The sequence below is a fragment of the Eriocheir sinensis genome, chromosome 21, assembly GCF_024679095.1.
Source record: "Eriocheir sinensis breed Jianghai 21 chromosome 21, ASM2467909v1, whole genome shotgun sequence".
NCBI classification, from domain to species: Eukaryota; Metazoa; Arthropoda; class Malacostraca; order Decapoda; family Varunidae; genus Eriocheir; species Eriocheir sinensis.
Genome location: NC_066529.1, coordinates 16,883,678 through 16,901,508, shown reverse-complemented (window position 1 = coordinate 16,901,508; position 17,831 = coordinate 16,883,678). Strand labels below are relative to the sequence as shown.

General features: G+C 43.7%; 2 protein-coding genes across 2 annotated transcripts in view; one reads left to right on the top strand and one right to left on the bottom strand.

The window, feature by feature from the left end:
* Positions 1 to 4: 4 nt before the first annotated feature.
* LOC127001767 (protein abrupt-like) lies at positions 5 to 9,898 on the bottom strand. The gene is made up of 5 exons (XM_050866917.1): positions 9,735 to 9,898; positions 9,045 to 9,144; positions 6,766 to 7,542; positions 6,428 to 6,607; positions 5 to 3,517 (listed from the first exon to the last, which is right to left on the bottom strand). The coding sequence occupies exons 2-5, from the start codon at positions 9,123 to 9,125 to the stop codon at positions 3,470 to 3,472; spliced, it is 1,086 nt and encodes a 361-aa protein (XP_050722874.1). The 5' UTR covers positions 9,126 to 9,144; positions 9,735 to 9,898; the 3' UTR covers positions 5 to 3,469.
* A 3,942-nt stretch (positions 9,899 to 13,840) lies between these two features.
* The window catches only part of LOC127001765 (uncharacterized), a 4,225-nt gene continuing 234 nt past the window's right edge, over positions 13,841 to 17,831 (top strand). Inside the window, exons 1-4 of the mRNA XM_050866913.1 lie at positions 13,841 to 15,822; positions 16,447 to 16,595; positions 16,943 to 16,980; positions 17,627 to 17,831. The exon at positions 17,627 to 17,831 is cut by the window's right edge and continues 234 nt beyond it. Of these exons, the coding sequence (XP_050722870.1) occupies positions 15,718 to 15,822; positions 16,447 to 16,595; positions 16,943 to 16,980; positions 17,627 to 17,694 (360 nt within the window). The 5' untranslated portion in view covers positions 13,841 to 15,717 and the 3' untranslated portion in view covers positions 17,695 to 17,831. The remainder of the gene's footprint in view (positions 15,823 to 16,446; positions 16,596 to 16,942; positions 16,981 to 17,626) is intronic.

The following is a 17,831-nucleotide window of genomic DNA, read 5'->3' as shown; positions in this document are numbered from 1 at the left end:
TACATATGTTGAATATATTATATAATTAATCTAATAAACAATTTAGTTCATTGTATCTTGTGGACTATAGCCAACACTGAAACACGATCAAGACTGCCTCCACACTGACCGGTCACTAGTCTCAAAAAACATTCACAGACATTAAATCTATACAGATTTGCAAGCCTTCCTACAAGTGATGTCGTAATGACGTGCTCTTCCTGACAGGATCAATTATTTGACAACCATCAGTGTCATGGTCATGTAACCGAGTGGTGCCAACAGCGTTCCACGTTCACATATTATAACCATACACACACAGTACTGGTGATGCCCTGCCTTGACAGAGAGGGCGAGCGTATAACCTTAAATACTGGGAGGGCAAGGTTAACTCACACGTAATAAAACAAAAAACACAGTGAATCAAGATGTGCTGTGAGTGAGTGATGTCCTGGTTTGACAGAGATGGCGAGCTTACGAAGTTTAGTAGCTACTGAAAAGGCAAAGTCAACTCGTGATAAAAACAAAAAACGAACACAATGGATCAAAATGTGCAGTGAGAACCTTCTATAAACCTCAAGACTATGAAAGGCCATTGGCTAAAGGCGCCTCTGTTTCGTTGTCTGTCATTACAAGGGGCTTTGCTTTAACATCACAGTTATACTATACATATTTATATATTCTCGCTATCATAATACTGGGTTGCTCCTATGTGTAGCAGCCGTATATATTAATTAGATGCATTAGTTATTTTCCTCGGGGTCCTGCAGCGGTTCTTTTGCTGCACGCCCAGAACACTCGCTGCCCGGCCCTGCCATGAGCACACCACGCCTGCAACCTTTCTGCACGCCCATAATTAAGACCGCAAATAAATTAGTCCTTTTGAGCTACGTATTTATTGATAAATAATAATAGTAAGGCTACACTGGTTTTGCTGAACGATAACATAACCAACTCATAGCTAGCACCAATAACTATATATGATCCGATTGCAAGTTTTATTCTACAAATTTCAAGAACCATCAAATAAAGATATGTAATGATAAACATAGGTTGTGCTACATATGTACAAAGGAAGGCAACAAAATGCTTGCTAACTACTATATAAACAATTAAACTCACATTCATATATACTGCCATGGACACTGACTCCCTCATCTATGATAGGACTGTAACTATTGACCTCTACGTACCTAAGCATACAATAATTTGTCTCACCTATAACTGTTTAATTAGTAGTTTTACACTGTATTTGTGTAACTGATTATTATTAATGACAAAGTTGTCACTAGGCCTATCTCCAGTGAGATAAATACTATGAACATTAAGTTGTATTTCAATTTATACACAGCTAAAAAAAAAAAAAATCTGTACTCTAACATTTACTTAATCTAACAACTGCGGGCCTAGAGTTTGTGATACCATGCCAACCTGTGCCTCTTACTTGGCACAACAAATATACTTGTCATATATCAGTATAAATATATCTACATGTATGTTCATGCTAGCATATCTTTCAGAGGAATACACTACACAAATACTCTATGCAGTTTACAAACCCAAAATACTTGATTCACTTTCTCAGTTGTTTGTGATATTCTACAATACTTCCAAAATCATAATACAAATAACTTCTCATATGTAAGTTTCCCAGCAGCTATTTCAGAATTTTTGGTGCAGACATTAGTACAGTAATAGCTTTGTGTAAAAAATAATGATGTTTGAAGTCATTAACAAAAACTGACTTCTCTCAAGCTTTCAATACATTTGAGCAAATTATCTTGCCACATATTGATGGGTGTTTTTTTATATAATGTGAAGACTGGCAGAACAGCCCTGCCATGTCGCCTTTACCAGCCAATATGCTCAACCCATTATGCAAGCGTGTAGTAACAACTTTTAGGTTTTTTTATGTATCACTGCATTTGATTTATCTTTCTTTTCTGAATGACTCAGTAGCTATACATCCATCAGCTGAGAATTAAATGCAAGACAATTTATCAAAACAAGAAAATAAAGATACAGCTCAGCCACTTAACCTTGTGGTTATCTTTAATATTAGCAGTAGTTTATTTAAACCAAGTGAATTTTGAATAGAGGTCCATTCAGTTGATGGAAAACTCGAGTTATGTTCATTTTACCTACAATAACTACACCTGAAAGCTTAATTAACAAGGAACAGGTTGCTGCCATATACAGACTGCTGAAGGGGATGCCTTAACACTTAATATGCTCAAGGGCTTGATTCCCTACATAATTATATATTCAAGGCCTTTGCAGAATTTGATTGTGTAGAAGTGAGGATTCCTTCTTCATTTTCCATTTCAAGAATCCACACTGTTGAATATTTGCCATGTTCCCTCAACAAGTTATTACAATCACTTTGTGTCTCCTGCATAAATGAATAATCAATATTTGATAGACAAAATAATGCGCTACTGAATTGAAAACGCCTTCCATTACTTTCACTATTCTAATATAACAAATAACAACACATTATAAGCAGGGCAGCATGCCGTACTGCTGCCTGGACGTAAGGAAAATTTGGTGGCTAGTGCAACAAGCCATAGACACTTTACCACTGTGCTGGACCTAATCAAAGATGTTATCACTTGCATGTGTGGTGTGTAGCTCTAAGTGGTGGGTTAATACATGCGAGCCTAGTTAGACCTGAATCAGGTATAGTAACTCACATCAAGTCCATGGTGCGTTAAGGCATAGGGCCTCCAGCCACTGGACTCTGGAACTAATGAATGAATGATGACAGCCATGACAAACTGCAAACAAGTATATCCCTTAACTTTATTTTCTCTTATCCATAGCAGTTTTACATAATATATACACAGATTATTGTTTCCATTAATTAAGTATATCATTATATACAATGAAAGTTTATGTGATTAAAGTTACAAAATATCTGCACTTACCACCTTGAAGAATACAACTTTTTTACAATAATGAGAGTAAACAGGTATTGATATTCCATCTAAAAATCGTTAAAAATCATCGTTCTTTACTACATATGACTATAAGCTGATAAAGATGTTTAAAGGAATCATTATGATGAATGACTTTGTACTACACCTGCCAAAGGCACCTGTGACAAATGAGGGCAGAAAATATGAGAAGTGAACCATACTGATACAACAGAAGGAAGGAATCCTAGTGGACCCTGGGGAGGCATGTACTCTGAACAGAACATTCCCTGTGTGAGTGCATGGTTGACTCAAGGCCACTGCAAAACTCAAGTCAGACTCTAAGACATTAACTTAGAATTCCATCCAGGCCAAGAGACTTGTAACCAAGTAATTTATCCCTCACAGGAAAGTGTGAGATGTGTCAGGAGATGAAGTTGTCCTCTGCAACAGTCTCTCCCACACACCAGAGGAACAATAACACTCTTGAAGGTGAACTAGTGTTAATGTCCATCTCCCTGGCTCATCAGTGAGATGGAATGAGTTAGGAGCAGCTTCCCACCACTGATCCAGCCTTAGTGTGCTTCCCGCAGGGCTATCCAGGGAGGATAATGAAGGTTTGGCTGTAACAATGAAGGAAGTGTTGAGCTGGTACGATATTGATGGAATTTTCATGAATTCATTGTTTTTGTTTCGAAGGATTGCAGCTGAAATTCTGGCCAGCACAACAGGCCATTGAAAGGAGAATCACCAAGACTTGGACAACACCACCTAAGCTACATATTATCAAGGGCAACTACAGGTAAGCAGCCAGCAGATCTGTGACTGATGATGAGGATAAGGGAAAACATGACTTTCAGTCATACTCAGTTTCAAAGTAAGGGGAATTGTAACATAGTTTAGGTATGAATAAGACAAATATACAAATTCATATGGAATGACACCTGATTTACCAATGAGTATATTAAGATATTAGAAATAATAATTATGATATTAATTAGTGATAAAGATACCTATTGATAATTATGATTTTATTATTTTTGTCACCCTATGGAAACTTGGTTTGTTGCATCGTAAGTCTGAGTGACTGATCAGTGGCAGGTTTGGGAGGAGTCTTGACACCCAGCACAATGGTACATTGTCACACAGAAATGAGGCACAAAAGTAAAAAGTTGTGTATCAAAATGAATTCTCTGTTCAAGCACCTTAATATTTCCATCTTAATTAATTAATTATTATTTTTGCCACCCTATGGAAACTTGGTTTGTCACAATGGTACATTGTCACACAGAAATGAGGCACAAAAGTAAAAAGTTGTGTATCAAAATGAATTCTCTGTTCAAGCACCTTAATATTTCCATCTTAATAGCACCAGTGGTAGGATACCCTTGGGTACCATTACTGACTTGTATTGAGATGATGTGATGCACTCAACACCCCTTTAAAATTGTCTGGTATCTAGATGCACCCAGCTTTTTGGGAGCTGAGGAGCACTTGAATCCAGCAGTGTAGAAGCAGTGCCTGTCCTGTCATTTAATTTATGATATGGTATAAAGAAGTTTACGGTGAGTTAAAACTGCTTTAAGTGATTTACTGAAGTTGTTATGATGTGGACCCAAAGTCTTTTAACTGATCTTTTTTTTTTTTAACAGTACTTGCCATGGTTTTACCTGGGTTAAAGATTTAAACTTTTGTGGGAACACTTGATTTCTGCATGGACCCTGCATGGACCCCTAGGAAGCATCAAACCATGGTGCATATACCAACATCTGTCAGTCATGTCAGCAAAGTCTAGCAGAGAATGCTAATTAGGCTTAAAGTACAGATCTTCAGCAGTTTGATGTTTCATGCAGCTATTTTGTAGATAACAATATTGAACCACAGCAAACAAGGAGATCTCCATTATTTTGAGGTATAATGATTCTGAGCATGACTTTTTTCCAATTCAAAGAAAAATATACCATTGTAAGCTTTTAATATGTTTAACAAGTGTGAGCAGAGTCTGTGATTTTATCAGCCATGTTAATGGTGAAGATTTATAATATGTATAACTCCTTCACTTCTTTGTGAACTAAAAATGTTCCTCAAAACTATCCGAGTTTTCAATATATTTCTTTTTTTCCTTTGAGACAAGAGGTCGTCAGTTCTTCACAATCCTCAGCAACTCACCACAAAGCTGATGTTTAGTTGCATGCAGATCTTATTCTAGTTTTGGCCAGGTTGAAGTCAAATAGTTAATTGTTGTTTACTTATATATTCTCTGTATTTTACTTTTCATACCAAGCACTAAAATATTTAGAATTGTACTGAACAGGAGTATGAACAATCATGTGCTACATGTTACTTCTACAATAGAACTCATGGATGTAGGAAGGAAGCATTTATCCCAGCAACATGAACAAATAAGCATTTATGATACATACTGAAACATGTTGTTATTTCAAGTGATAAGAGAAACTCAAATCAATATCTGATATATTATTCTTTCAATGAGACAAATTAGAGAAACATTCAAGCTAGTTTATCAAGGAAGTATTTTACAAGTAGCCACTAGGTCCACTAACTATAGCAGGAAAAAGAAACTTAGGAACTTGGCATACAATCATGTGCCCCAATGACAAGACCGTTAACTGTGCTTCACAATTCCAGGGTCTAGTCGTCACTGGTGAATGAGAGCAAGTGTTGCTGCTAAACAATAAGGGACCTCGTGGTGGCATTAATACTGATTCACTAATAATGCTTATAAGTGTTCACAATTGTCATGAAAAAAAAAAGTTCTCATTTTCATGAGAAAGTGTTAATTATTACGTACATAAAATATTAACAAAGCTTAAAGAAGACTAGATGCAAAAAAACAAAGCTAGATTTCTTGTAGGCCAATAGCTCTTGAGAATCCAAATATCTGGAAATACTTCATTTATCATAATCTTTCCATTGTCTGGGCCAGCAGTGCCTCACTTTTACACAGGTTAAAAACCTGAACTGCAAGTGATGAGCTCTGACCAGAGCACCAAATGTGCAATTTAGTCAAACAATATAATACATGATTTTCTTCAGAAATTCTGTAATTAATAGTGGAAACATGTTCACAGTATGATAAAAATAAAACTTTTGAATAGACTATTTGGTATAAGAAAATTAACCCTTGTAATATACTTTTCAGTGCATTAATATTCTGGTGACCTTATAACCAAGTTACCAAGAACTTCTCTAATATATATACTATATATGTATTTATCCAGCAAAGTTTATTCCTTCAGTCATCTCTACTCACTATACCTTCTCTCCTTACTGGCCTAACAATGCAGCTGGAAGGAAGCTACGCGACTAATGGCGATGAACAAGCTGGATCATGGCTAGCACGGCAAGTCTGGGAGTTCAGTGTTCTCATGTACATTGTCAATGCATGAGATACATTCCCAAGACAGTTGTGTAGTATATGTGTGTGTGTGTGCATGTAAATTATATGATACACACTACAAATTATGAAGTAAAAACCATGACAGGACTCTTGAACATTCTCACAACCCTACCCGCTCAGAGCCTGAGGACACGGAACGGTAGTCTTCGGCGGGCTCGCGCTTGGGGACCAGGAGGGGCAGGGGCTGGCTGGCTTCATGGTTGGAGTCAATGCCTGTGTCATCCACATCTATGTGCTCATCATCTTCATCATCCTTCACCTCCACCTTTACTAGACTCACGGGCAAAACTTCCTGTAAATGAGAATGAAAAATTAGATGATCTTTCAGAGTAAGAGTTTACATAGTGTCTAAATTATATGATTCCTTAATGGTGTAATGGACAATTAACAATGTAATTACTTTACGAATTCCTGTTTTAGAGAGTATGTGACTAAAAAGTTCATCCATACCTGCATTTCCGAAGAATTTTCATCGTCTGTGTCCAGGTACCGGTTGTCGTGACTCTCATCAGACATGGAGTCTCTGTGGTCATCCATTCGTGCCTTGTCTGGTCTGTACATGCCCTTGTAGCTGTTGTCTATTCTTGGATATGATTTATAGTTGGTCTGCTTATTATTTCTGTTTCCAAATTTGTGTTCCATCTTTGGTGTGACTCTTGGGACAATGATCTGGTCCTTCTTGCCACCCCTGTTGGCTGAAAGTACCTCTCCTTCCCTGTTGTATGGGGAGTACCTGTGAGGATTCATGGCATTACCGTAAGATGAACCAATGGCATTGTAGCCTTGAGGGCTGTGTCGAGTCACAGACTGGGGACTTATTCCCGGCTTGGGTTCAGAAATCCTATGTGTCTGTGTTCCATTCTCTTCCCTTTTGATCTTCTTTGGAAAGGGACTATTCCTGTCATCTGTGGGGCTCCAAGTGTGCCCATATTTCATGTTGCTGCAAAGGTTTTCATCAGGGACTGCCAAGCCCTTGATCTGGAGGGCCTCAGCAACCTTGATGAGCTGAGGGAGGTCACTCTGGGCCACACTCACGACCCCAGCATACATGTAGCTCAGCAAGGCCTCCATCTCCTTGCTCTTGACATCCTGAAGCACCACCACAGGATGCTTGCAGGGCGTCAACTCAAACATGCGCATAAAGTACTCGCTGCATGTTGACAGTACAAGCTTGTGCACCGGGTAGAACCTCCCCTCGCAGGACAAGGTGACATCTGTGTACCTCTCCTGTGGAAAAATGAAGGAGTTACTCAACAGTCTTGAATGTAGAATAAACTGAAAAAGTATCATGTAAAGAAAAATTCTAACATTACTCTTGAATCATTAAAAAAAATTCTGCAGTATGATACTACAAACTGCATTCTGTCCCTGAAACATACACTGCCAGGCCATTATATTTGCCAAGTTCATCTGACTTGTTATCTTCCTGTTAAGTAGATTATTATAGGGGTACAGGGGCCACTCATCTATTTGCTAACACTACACACTATTACTTGAGTACTTTGAGAACTATAACTTTCCTTGCTGATATTAATAAATTACTTTATATACATCAGGAAAATATATATTCTTCTGAGTTATTTGCTTTGGGGCTGCTGATACTGAATGAATTAACTGATTAGCTAGAAGTGGTAAATGGATGCTGTGGGGTATTTGATCATTCATTAGAGTGAGTTTTGTCATTCAGGCAAATTAGGGAGACTCCTTGACTTTAAAACAGGTCATGCATGACCATTGCATCCCCCTCCCCCCCTCTGCACTTGTGTCCTGATGCCTTGAAGATGATGGAAAGGTCCCAGAAATGTGGCTGAAACTGAAGGCTATTGAGACACTTTTTTCTGCAAACCAACAAATTCACACAAAAGCAAAATCAATTGACCATGGTTGTCTGACTCTTGAGTTGTTCTCAACTCCAGCATCCCCTTGGGGAACCTCAACCTTGTTCCCCGGGGTCATTACCATTTCTCCTCCCCTAAGCTGTGACATCTGAATAGGCTTGTATTAAGCTTTAAAACATGCATTGTTCTACTACTTCCTTAAAAAAAGATCACCTAATTTTTTTTAATCTAGTACAATGACACTCATCTGCAGTTATCTAAACATTAAGTGTGTGGGGGGGGAGGGGGGGGGTCAGTGATATTCCTAATAAAGGGTCTTGGGGGTTATTCTCTTTTACCTATTCCTGTACTCCACCAATCTGCCACAGCCTCCCCGGCCATCCAGACAGCCTGCTTAGACATTCTGACACCACTATAACTGAGCACTACACTTTGAACACATTACTGTTATGATGGTACACTTTCTTCAAGTAGACATTCTCACACTCATTTAGTTTTTTTTTTTTTTTTTTTAGGTGACGTGATGCTTTCTTCGAAAGTTTATAAAATCATACTACGGATATAATCAGTCTTTGACTGTCAAAATCCCGCGATTTTCTCAAGCGCACACACACACACACACACACACACACGAAGGAAATCACCCCCTGCGTGCACGGCGGCTCGCACCTGGCGGGGCTGGTGCAGCACCTCGCACCCGTCTGCAGGTATTCCAGGTTTGCTCGTCTCCCTCAGACAAATCATCTGTCACCTCCAAGTCCCTATGCACAACATATCAATCATACAGTATAATAAAACTGTCTGTTAATGAAATGTTAAAATAAAACGTTGTTGTTGTTAAGTACATACTTATGCGTTACCTGAAAGCACAGAAAGGCGGGCCACACTCACCTTCTCCCTGAGGGTGGCGAGGGTGTGGGTGAAGGTGCTGCTGTGATTGTTCCACGACAGGGACAACATCCCTTCGGCCATGCTAGTCCCACCTCCGTACCTGGGGAAAAAAGGTCCTGAGTGTTGGAGCCTTTCACTCACTGGTAGCTCAAGTCTCGTTTATAAGAAAACCATTGAAAAGACACAACCATGTTAGTGAATTGCCAGAAGGCCGGTGTAACCTCGCATGATAAGTTAAAAGTTACGAATTCTTTACATGGGTTAGAACAGGGAAATATTAGGGTTGCGATATTTTCTGTTCTTGCCTGTGTAAAGATTACGTGACCATAACTTAACATGCGAGGTTATACCGACCTTCTGGCAATACATTTGAAACATATCTTGATGGAAGAGAGGACTCCGAAGTTTGACAAGTTACCACTCCCACCTCTACTCCCAACAAGACGTCTAACTCTCCTCCCTGGGCCGCGGCTAACACTCCCACAACACCCAAGTTGCACATAACTCCTTTAAGGATCTTCCCTAATTTATCCGTCTTTCCCTCCTCGCCTCTCCTGCCCCTCCCCCCCATAGAAAGTAACTTTTCTTCCTTAGTCTTTGTTGCGCCTCTCTTCTCCCATCTTTATACATCAGCCTTACGCTCCCTAACCCATCTACGACAATAAGGAAGCCACGCACTGCTACACTTACGTTATGGTGTCCTATGGTGCGGCGACTGTCAACTGTCACCACGTAAAAGACTTGAAAGTCGAGAAAAACTGCGAGGAAGAGCGGCGGTGTCCTCTCTCCAGCGGCTGTTGCTCCCGAGTGCCTGAGGAAGGGAGGCAGGGTCCTGGCAGGGAGAGGGGCGAGCTTTCCGCCAACCAGCGCCAGCCTCTCCTCTCGGCCAATCAAAACTCTCCCTTGAGATGACAGCCCTAGGAGGGGAGGGAGGATAAGGATTGCGCAATGACCCTCCCTCGCCTCCCTTTTTTACGAGAATGAGGTATTTTATACGATTTACAGAGAGTGTAAGGTGGCTAGTGAGGTTTTCTCACTCGGCTCTCTCTCGGGAACTGCCTCGCCAAGCAGCAGCGGTCGTCTTGAGCCTAATATTGATTAATTTACTTGGCAATTTAGAGGGTCTTGGTAGATCACATTAGGGGGAGAGAGGATGGAGCTACGGAAAGGGGTTGAGGGGTGTTAGGGGGAAGAGCAGCAGCAGCAGAAGGAGGAGGAGGAGAAGAAGGCGGAGTGAAGAGGAAAAGGAGGTTCGTGTGTATGTCTGTGTGACTTTGTACATACACATTCATGTCCATATATGTTATAAAGATCTGTAGAAATACATGTTTCAAACATGTTTGTACATGTATATCGCTCGACCAAAGACATTTACGTCAAAATAAACGCAGTGCTTTTTTCGAACCATCTTTATGAACGCGACGTTGAGCGACTTAGGGACAAAGAATAACGTGCAGAATAGCGTGCAGATTACATGAAAATAGTTGACTTACACTTTAGTGCTCGCTAATGCGCAGCAACATGAATGCGGTGCATGATTTTTTATAGGGTTTTGTGATAGTTTAAAGTTATGACCACTGATAGTGTTCATCTCTATCACCTTCGTCGTCGTCTTCGTCATCGTTATTTTCTCAAGAAGTCAAAGAAGAAGACAGTGAAGACAAACAAACAAACAAATACTAGAACCCAGCTAGAGGAGGGAAGCAGAAGGGAGGGAGAAAGCGAGGAGAGAGGGGAAGGGAATCAAGGGGGAAGGGCGGAGGGAGGAGGAGGAAAGAGGGTGAGAGGCTAGAAAGGAAGGGTGGGGAAGGAAAGGGAAGGGAGGGGGAGGGAGGGAAGTGAGGAGGAGCGGAAGAGGGGGAGGGGTGAAGAACGAGCAGGGAGAAGAAGGGAGGGAGAGGAAGGGAGGAGGAGAGGGTGCGGCGCGAGGAGGGGAGGAAGAGAGGGAAGTGAAGGGGGAGGGACGGGGAGGGGAGGGGGAGGAGGATGGGGGGGAGGAAGCGAGGGAGGCCAGAGAGTGAGGCGTGATGAGGGAAGGAGGGAGGAAGGGGAGGGGAGGGGAGGGAGGTAAACTAGGGGAGGAGATAGGGTGAGTGGAGTGAAGGAGGAGGAGGAGGAAGGGGGGAGGGGGATTATAGGGGGAGACCAGGAGGAAGGGAGCGAGGTAGAGAGAGAGAGCGAGAGAAAGAGAGAGTGGGAGACAGGTAGGGAGGAGGAGGAGGTGAGGAGGGGGGGACTGAGAGAGACGAGAGAAGGTGGGCGGGAGGACGGGAGGAGGAGGGAGGGTGGGGAGGAGGGTGGAAGGTGGGCGGTAGGGAGGAAGAAGTAGGAAGAAGAGAAGAGCGGAGGGGAAGAGGAGGGGAGGGAGAACTGAACTGAAGGGTGGATGGGGGGGGTGGGAGGGGAGCGAAGGGAACAAGAGAGAGAGAGAGAGAGAGAGGAAGGTGAGGGGGAACAGAGAGGACGAGAGGCTAGCGTAGGGAGTGGAAGAAGGGGAGCGGGAGGATGGGGAATGTGAAGAGAGGGCGAGAGAGGGAGACATGACAGGGGAGAGAGAGGGGGAGGAAAGGAGAGGGCGAGAGGCTAGAAGGGGGAGGGATTTTGAGGGAGGAAGGGAAGAGAGCATCACACACACCTACATTCACTTGTACACGCATACAGCACACACACACACACACACACACACACACACACACACACAATAAAAAAAAAAAAAAAAAATACACATTCATCACAAAACATGTACATAAAAAAATAGAGTACACACAAATACCAATACACACATACAAGCCTACATGGATGTACACATTTTTGTTCAACATAATCAATGGTGCTGTCACTTTGAACATCGTGTGTGTGTGTGTGTGTGTGTGTGTGTGTGTGTGTGTGTGTGTGTGCGTGTGTGTGTGTGTGCGTGTACTATGTTATGTACGTAAAACAAACATCTGAGTATATCATGTATGTATGTATGTGTGTATATTTTTGTGATATGAGGATAGGTGTACATGTGTATGGTTCACCTGTTCGTTCTGCACCTGTGTACGTATGTGTGTATGTCTGTATGTGGAAAGTGCGAGGTATACATGACACAGGATGGGCATGTATACCTATGTATGTGAGGAGCAGCGGCAGGGGCTAGGGGACATACGGACATACAGTCAGTACGTGCCGGGGCCCTCCCACCCACGGGGGGATTGGGGGGAGGGGGGCCCCGCACCACCCCTCCCCCTCCCAAACCCACCACTCTTTCACTCTTCCCCCTTGTTCCCCCCTTGGCCCTTACCCCACGCCCTCCCTGCTCCCCGGCTCCCCGTCCCAACCCTCCCTTTTATGTCCTCCTCCTCCTCTTCTTCCTCCTCCTCCTCCTCCTATCACGTCACTGCCCTTCCCACACCCACCCATCCATCCCACAGGGCCCACAGGGCTCCCTCCCTCCCACCCTTTTCTCTCTCTCTTCCTCCCTCCCTCCCCTCCTTCCTTCCCTCTCGTTCCATCTTACCTCCCTGCCTCCCTTCTCCCATCCACCGCCCTAGCAGCCAGCCCCTCCTCCCCCTCTTTCTCTCTCTCTCTATCCCCCTTTCTCAGTCTCTCCTCCCCTTCTCCCCGATTCCACTTACTTCCAACCCACCCTTCCCTCCTCCCCCTTACCCCTCGCCCTCTCCTCCTCCCTTACACACATACACACACACACACGTATACACACACACACACACACACACACACACACACACACACACACATGTGCGCACACACACATACACATCACATTCACACGCACATTACACATTCACATACATACAGACATACATACATAGGCACATACAGAATCCACCCATACTTCTACACACACACACATACACACACACACACACACACACACACACACACACACACACACACACACACACACACACACACCATGAAAATTATACTATCTTGCAGGAATCATCTACATTGCTCTCACTACATCACACTTATTCTTGTGGCTGACGTTGTCCACCATTGCCTCGCTTCATCATCATCATCATCATCATCATCATCATCATCATTGCAGTTTCCCCCCACATTCTCACACATCTCCGAGTCCTCATCGCCCTCTCTCTCTCTCTCTCTCTCTCTCGCTCTCTCTCCCCCTCTCCTTAACTCATCTCATCTCATCTTACCCCTTCTCCTCCTCCTCCTCTTCCTCCTTGAGTCAGACCCAGAATTCACTCGGGGAAGGAAAGGACAGTGAGGGTGATGGTGAGGATCAAGATCATCATCCTCTTCAGTTCCTTTTTCATCATAATTATTTCATCATCATTCCTTCTTGCCTCCTCTTCCCCTCCTCCTCCGCCTACTTCTGCTTCTTGTCTCTCCTCTTCCTCCTCCTCTTCTTCTTGTTTCGTCTTCTTCCCTCTTCTCTTTCTTTTCGTCTCTCTCCGCCTCTTCCTCATTCTCCCCTATGTCCGTCGTTTCCCCTCCCACCTCCTCTTCCTCATCCATCTTCTTCCCCTCCTCCTCCTCCTCCTCCGTCTTCCCATCCTCCTTCTCCCCCCTTGCTCCTCCTCGTCCTCTCTCTCAGCCACCTTTCCACCACATCCTCTCGCTTTCCTTTCTCTTTTTCTCTCTCCTTCCCACAGTTCCTAGCAGTTTACTCTGATGTATTCACACACACACACACACACACACACACACACACACACACACACACACACACACAGTATTCTACAATAACTATACATAATATGACATTGTGATCATGATATTCGTATATGATATAAACTGGACAGAAAGGACATACTAAATGGTTTGTTTACAGTGTCCAGTAAAATTTGTCCTTGTCCATATGTTGTAAAAGCCAAAAGCCAAAAGCCAAAGGGAGGATATTAAAAAAGGTTCCCCAGACACTACGTCAGTGTATCCTTTCCTCCGGCTGCTGTCCCTCCCTCACCCCCCTCAGGTGGGTGAGTTGGGAGGTAGGTAAGGTGAAGGGGCTGGGTCAGGCATCATCCCGTCACCTGGGAGACCCTGCCATCCACGGGCCGGATCTGGGGACTGTGCTGTCCACGGGGCGGGTCTGGGGACTGTGCCATCCACGGGGCGGGTCTGGGGACTGTGCCATCCACGGGGCGAGGCTGGGGACTGTGGCACACACGGGGCGGGGCTGTGGACCGTGTCATCCGTATGGCAGGACAGGTGACCCTGCTATCCGAGGGGCGGTGCAGGAGACGCTGCAACCTTCGGGGCAGACTGCGGCCAGGGGCTGCGGCCACAACCCTGCGGGCAGACGTGCCAACACCTTAGCAGGCCAAGCAGTGCCCGGCATAACAGACGCAGCCTGCGGCGGAGTTAGTTTGTCAGGTGTTCCGTGACCTTGCTCCGCCTCTCCCCTTCCCCCTCCTCCCACAAGTGGACTCTCCTTTTCATACAGAAACGTTGAAGCAATGATCCTCACCCATACATGATCTCAATCAGGGCAATATTTACTACCCCATTCTGTCACTCAGACAATGATAAATGCATTTTGTTTCAGTCTCATTGTTTCTCTCTTGTCTTGAAATGAAGACATACAAACAATCACGCAGATCAAGTCACAGGTACAGATGAATGAATGAGCAGACAAACAGAATACATGAATCGTTTTTTTTATGTATTTTTATGGGTTGACGAAATTTTTTTGAGGTGTAGTGTTGCCGTTTTTATGTTGTCTGTTTTGGGTAACGTGTGTGAGTTCTTTGCTTGTCAAAACAAGCAGCGGTGTGACTTAGAGAATGTCACCTGTTCAATTTCAGGCGACACATCGTTGTGCATGTCTGGAGGGGCAGCGGCAAGGCTCCTCCTCCCTGTCCCTGGTCGATGTACACCCATACTTGAGCCTCAATCAGTGTTGCTCTGCACCAAGTGTCATAGGCATCGATAGGGTGCTCCGGGGGGAGATGGAGTCTGAAAATGTGTGGTGGTGTGGCTGGAGGCTGCCACACCAAGGAATGGCTCCACTAGGGTCTATACTGGCAGCGAGTCTCTGGACGTGATTGGGAATTGTTGTTACGGCACCTCCACGGCTGCTTGGGTGTTCATTAGCCTGTCCGATTATCGATGGGGATTTCTTTCAGAACAGCGTTATGTGATTGGTCCATTACCTGCCCTTGGACCAATCAGAGGGCAGGCACGGTGTGACGTCATGCCAGCAACGCTGGTGCTGGGTCAGTGGACGCAGAATTGGTAGGTGAATATGAGCCTTTTGCTTTAGTTTACGGTCAGAATTTCCACTACATGCACTCGGCGTTTTGATTGTTGTCTTAAAGAAAAGATACGAATTAAAAGTTCTACTAAAGGCAGGAGCTCTAAAATTTTCGTGGTCGTTACAAGAGTTGTGGGAATCGAACGCTGGCCGAGAGATGACAAGGTGAGGGACAGGACGAGGGTGGCGACAAAGCCGATCAGTCATCACTACCTTGAGCTGCCTGTAAGGACTCTTGGCGAAGGACACACCGGCTGCCTCACCCCCTGTCTAGTTTACCAGGTGAGGCGAGAACCGTTTTTGCTCCAACGAAGGCAATAAGGCTACTCGTGGAGCACAATGAGTTTTTAGCGCGTGTTCGAGGCTAGCGAGGGCGGGAGAGGAGCAGACAGCCTAATAGTGAACGTCAAGAGACCCTTCTGAAGAGCCACCGACAGAGCGACCTTCAGGATGGGCAGCGCCGTGGCCAAGGAGGACGAGGCTCACAGACACAAGGAAACCGAGGGACAGAGGAACAGGACCATCTTCATCAAGCTCTTCAACCATGTGCAGGGGGTGAGTGTGTATATTATGTATGTATGTATATATGTATGTATGTATGTATGTATGTATGTAGACATTATTATTATTATTATTATTATTATTATTATTATTATTATTATTATTATTATTATTATTATTATTATTATTATTATTATTATTATTATTATTATTATTATTATTATTATTATTATTATTATTATTATTATTATTATTATTATTATTATTATTATTATTATTATTATTATTATTATTATCATCATCATCATCATCATCATAATCATCATCATCATTATTATTGTTTTATTACTGTTATTATTATTATTATTATTATTATTATTATTATTATTATTATTATTATTATTATTATTATTATTATTATTATTATTATTATTATTATTATTATTATTATTATTATTATTATTATTATTATTATTATTACTATTATGATTATGAATGACGATGAAACGGAAAATGTCAGGCTACAGTAATGTCAGCGACATTGGTGATCAAACGTTTTCTTTCCTTTTTCTTACTTTTCACTTTCATGCCTGTTCCTTCCCCTCTTTATTGATTTCCTCTTCTTTTCCGGCGTAGTAATGGGACGTTCTAGTAATGGGCGACATTGGTGATTCACAGTTGACCTTCAGCTCGAAAATCAGCACGGAGGAGCTGACCAACCGGCTGACGGCTCTGTGTGGGCAGCCTCGAGGGGCCTTGATCCTGCTGAAGGACCGCTACGGCGCCCAGGTCCCCATTATCCCCGCCATGAGGAGCAACACCATACAGTGAGTCCCCGCCGACCCCGGCACGCCTCACCCCCTGCCTCCCACTTCCTCATGTCGTACTCATAAGCTTGTGACCGCATGATGCTCAACACGGGAGGAAGTTTGTTCTCACTGAATCAGGATCCCTCACCGAAGTAATGAGTCTGCTTTACTTTTTGAATTCACTACATTTATAGCCTTCGTACACTACATTGGTCCAGAAGCCCCGCCCCCCTTCCCCCTCCCTCACAGGTAACATTGACTCTTGACTCCAAACTCCTTTCATCCAACCAGTCCTTCTGCTTCTGGGTCAATTTAGTGTTCGGTGACTTATTTATGGTTGACACGTTGTTTCTCTGTGCCGCCAGGGACGCCTTCATCGTGGAGATCCAAGGGAACCGACAGAGTGAGTATTTCGATGGTATGACTTGTTCTTGGCATCCAGGATTATATGAACATGTTACCCGATAAAGATATACTCGTGAATGTGTGTAAGATTAGTAGGGTTTCACAGACCATGGCCAGGTCTTTTTAGAATGAGAGGCAGGAGCAAAGATCTCGAAGAAAATTAAGTATTTCTTTCAGTAGTGACCTATTCCTTCCCTCACACTCTACACCTCGCAGACAAAGAAGGAATAGGAAAGGGTGAGAGGGGCGGGGAGGGAGGATGAGGTCTGGAATGGAGTGTAGGTAAGGGGAAGCAAGACATACGGAGGCTGCAGCGACACGTGATGCTTTGTGTTCCCGGGATGAGGACTGGTAGGGTGAGGGCAGGGGGGGTAAGGGGGGAGGGTGCACATGAAGAGTGTGTACTTGTCAGGCAGACTCCGGAACACTCTTGAAAAAACAACTCTGAGTTTCCTTAATTATCTTTCTAGCGATTCGGTACTTCCACGAGGCAGCACCTGAACATCGATTCAGACACGAGGTTTAGCACTTGATTCTGTGGGAGGCCGATGTCAGACACCTTTATGTTTCTTTTGCTTTGCCTCATCCTCGGTGTAAGGTTACCGACAAATTGAATAATCTGTTACGCCTCCCTTGTGTTGCAGGCGTGGCGTCGCTCAGGAAGCGCGTCAAACAAGGCACGAGGGTCGATGAGGGTGTCCCGAGGGCTTAGTACGCACAGAAGCTCTCCCTGCGTGCCCCGGCTGCTGCTCTTCTCCCACTTGGTGACGTGTGACGCTGCAACGAGTTTCCATGTAAGACGAAACACGGGGAACAGCCCTGGCTTTACTACGGCCGAGACGTCATTCC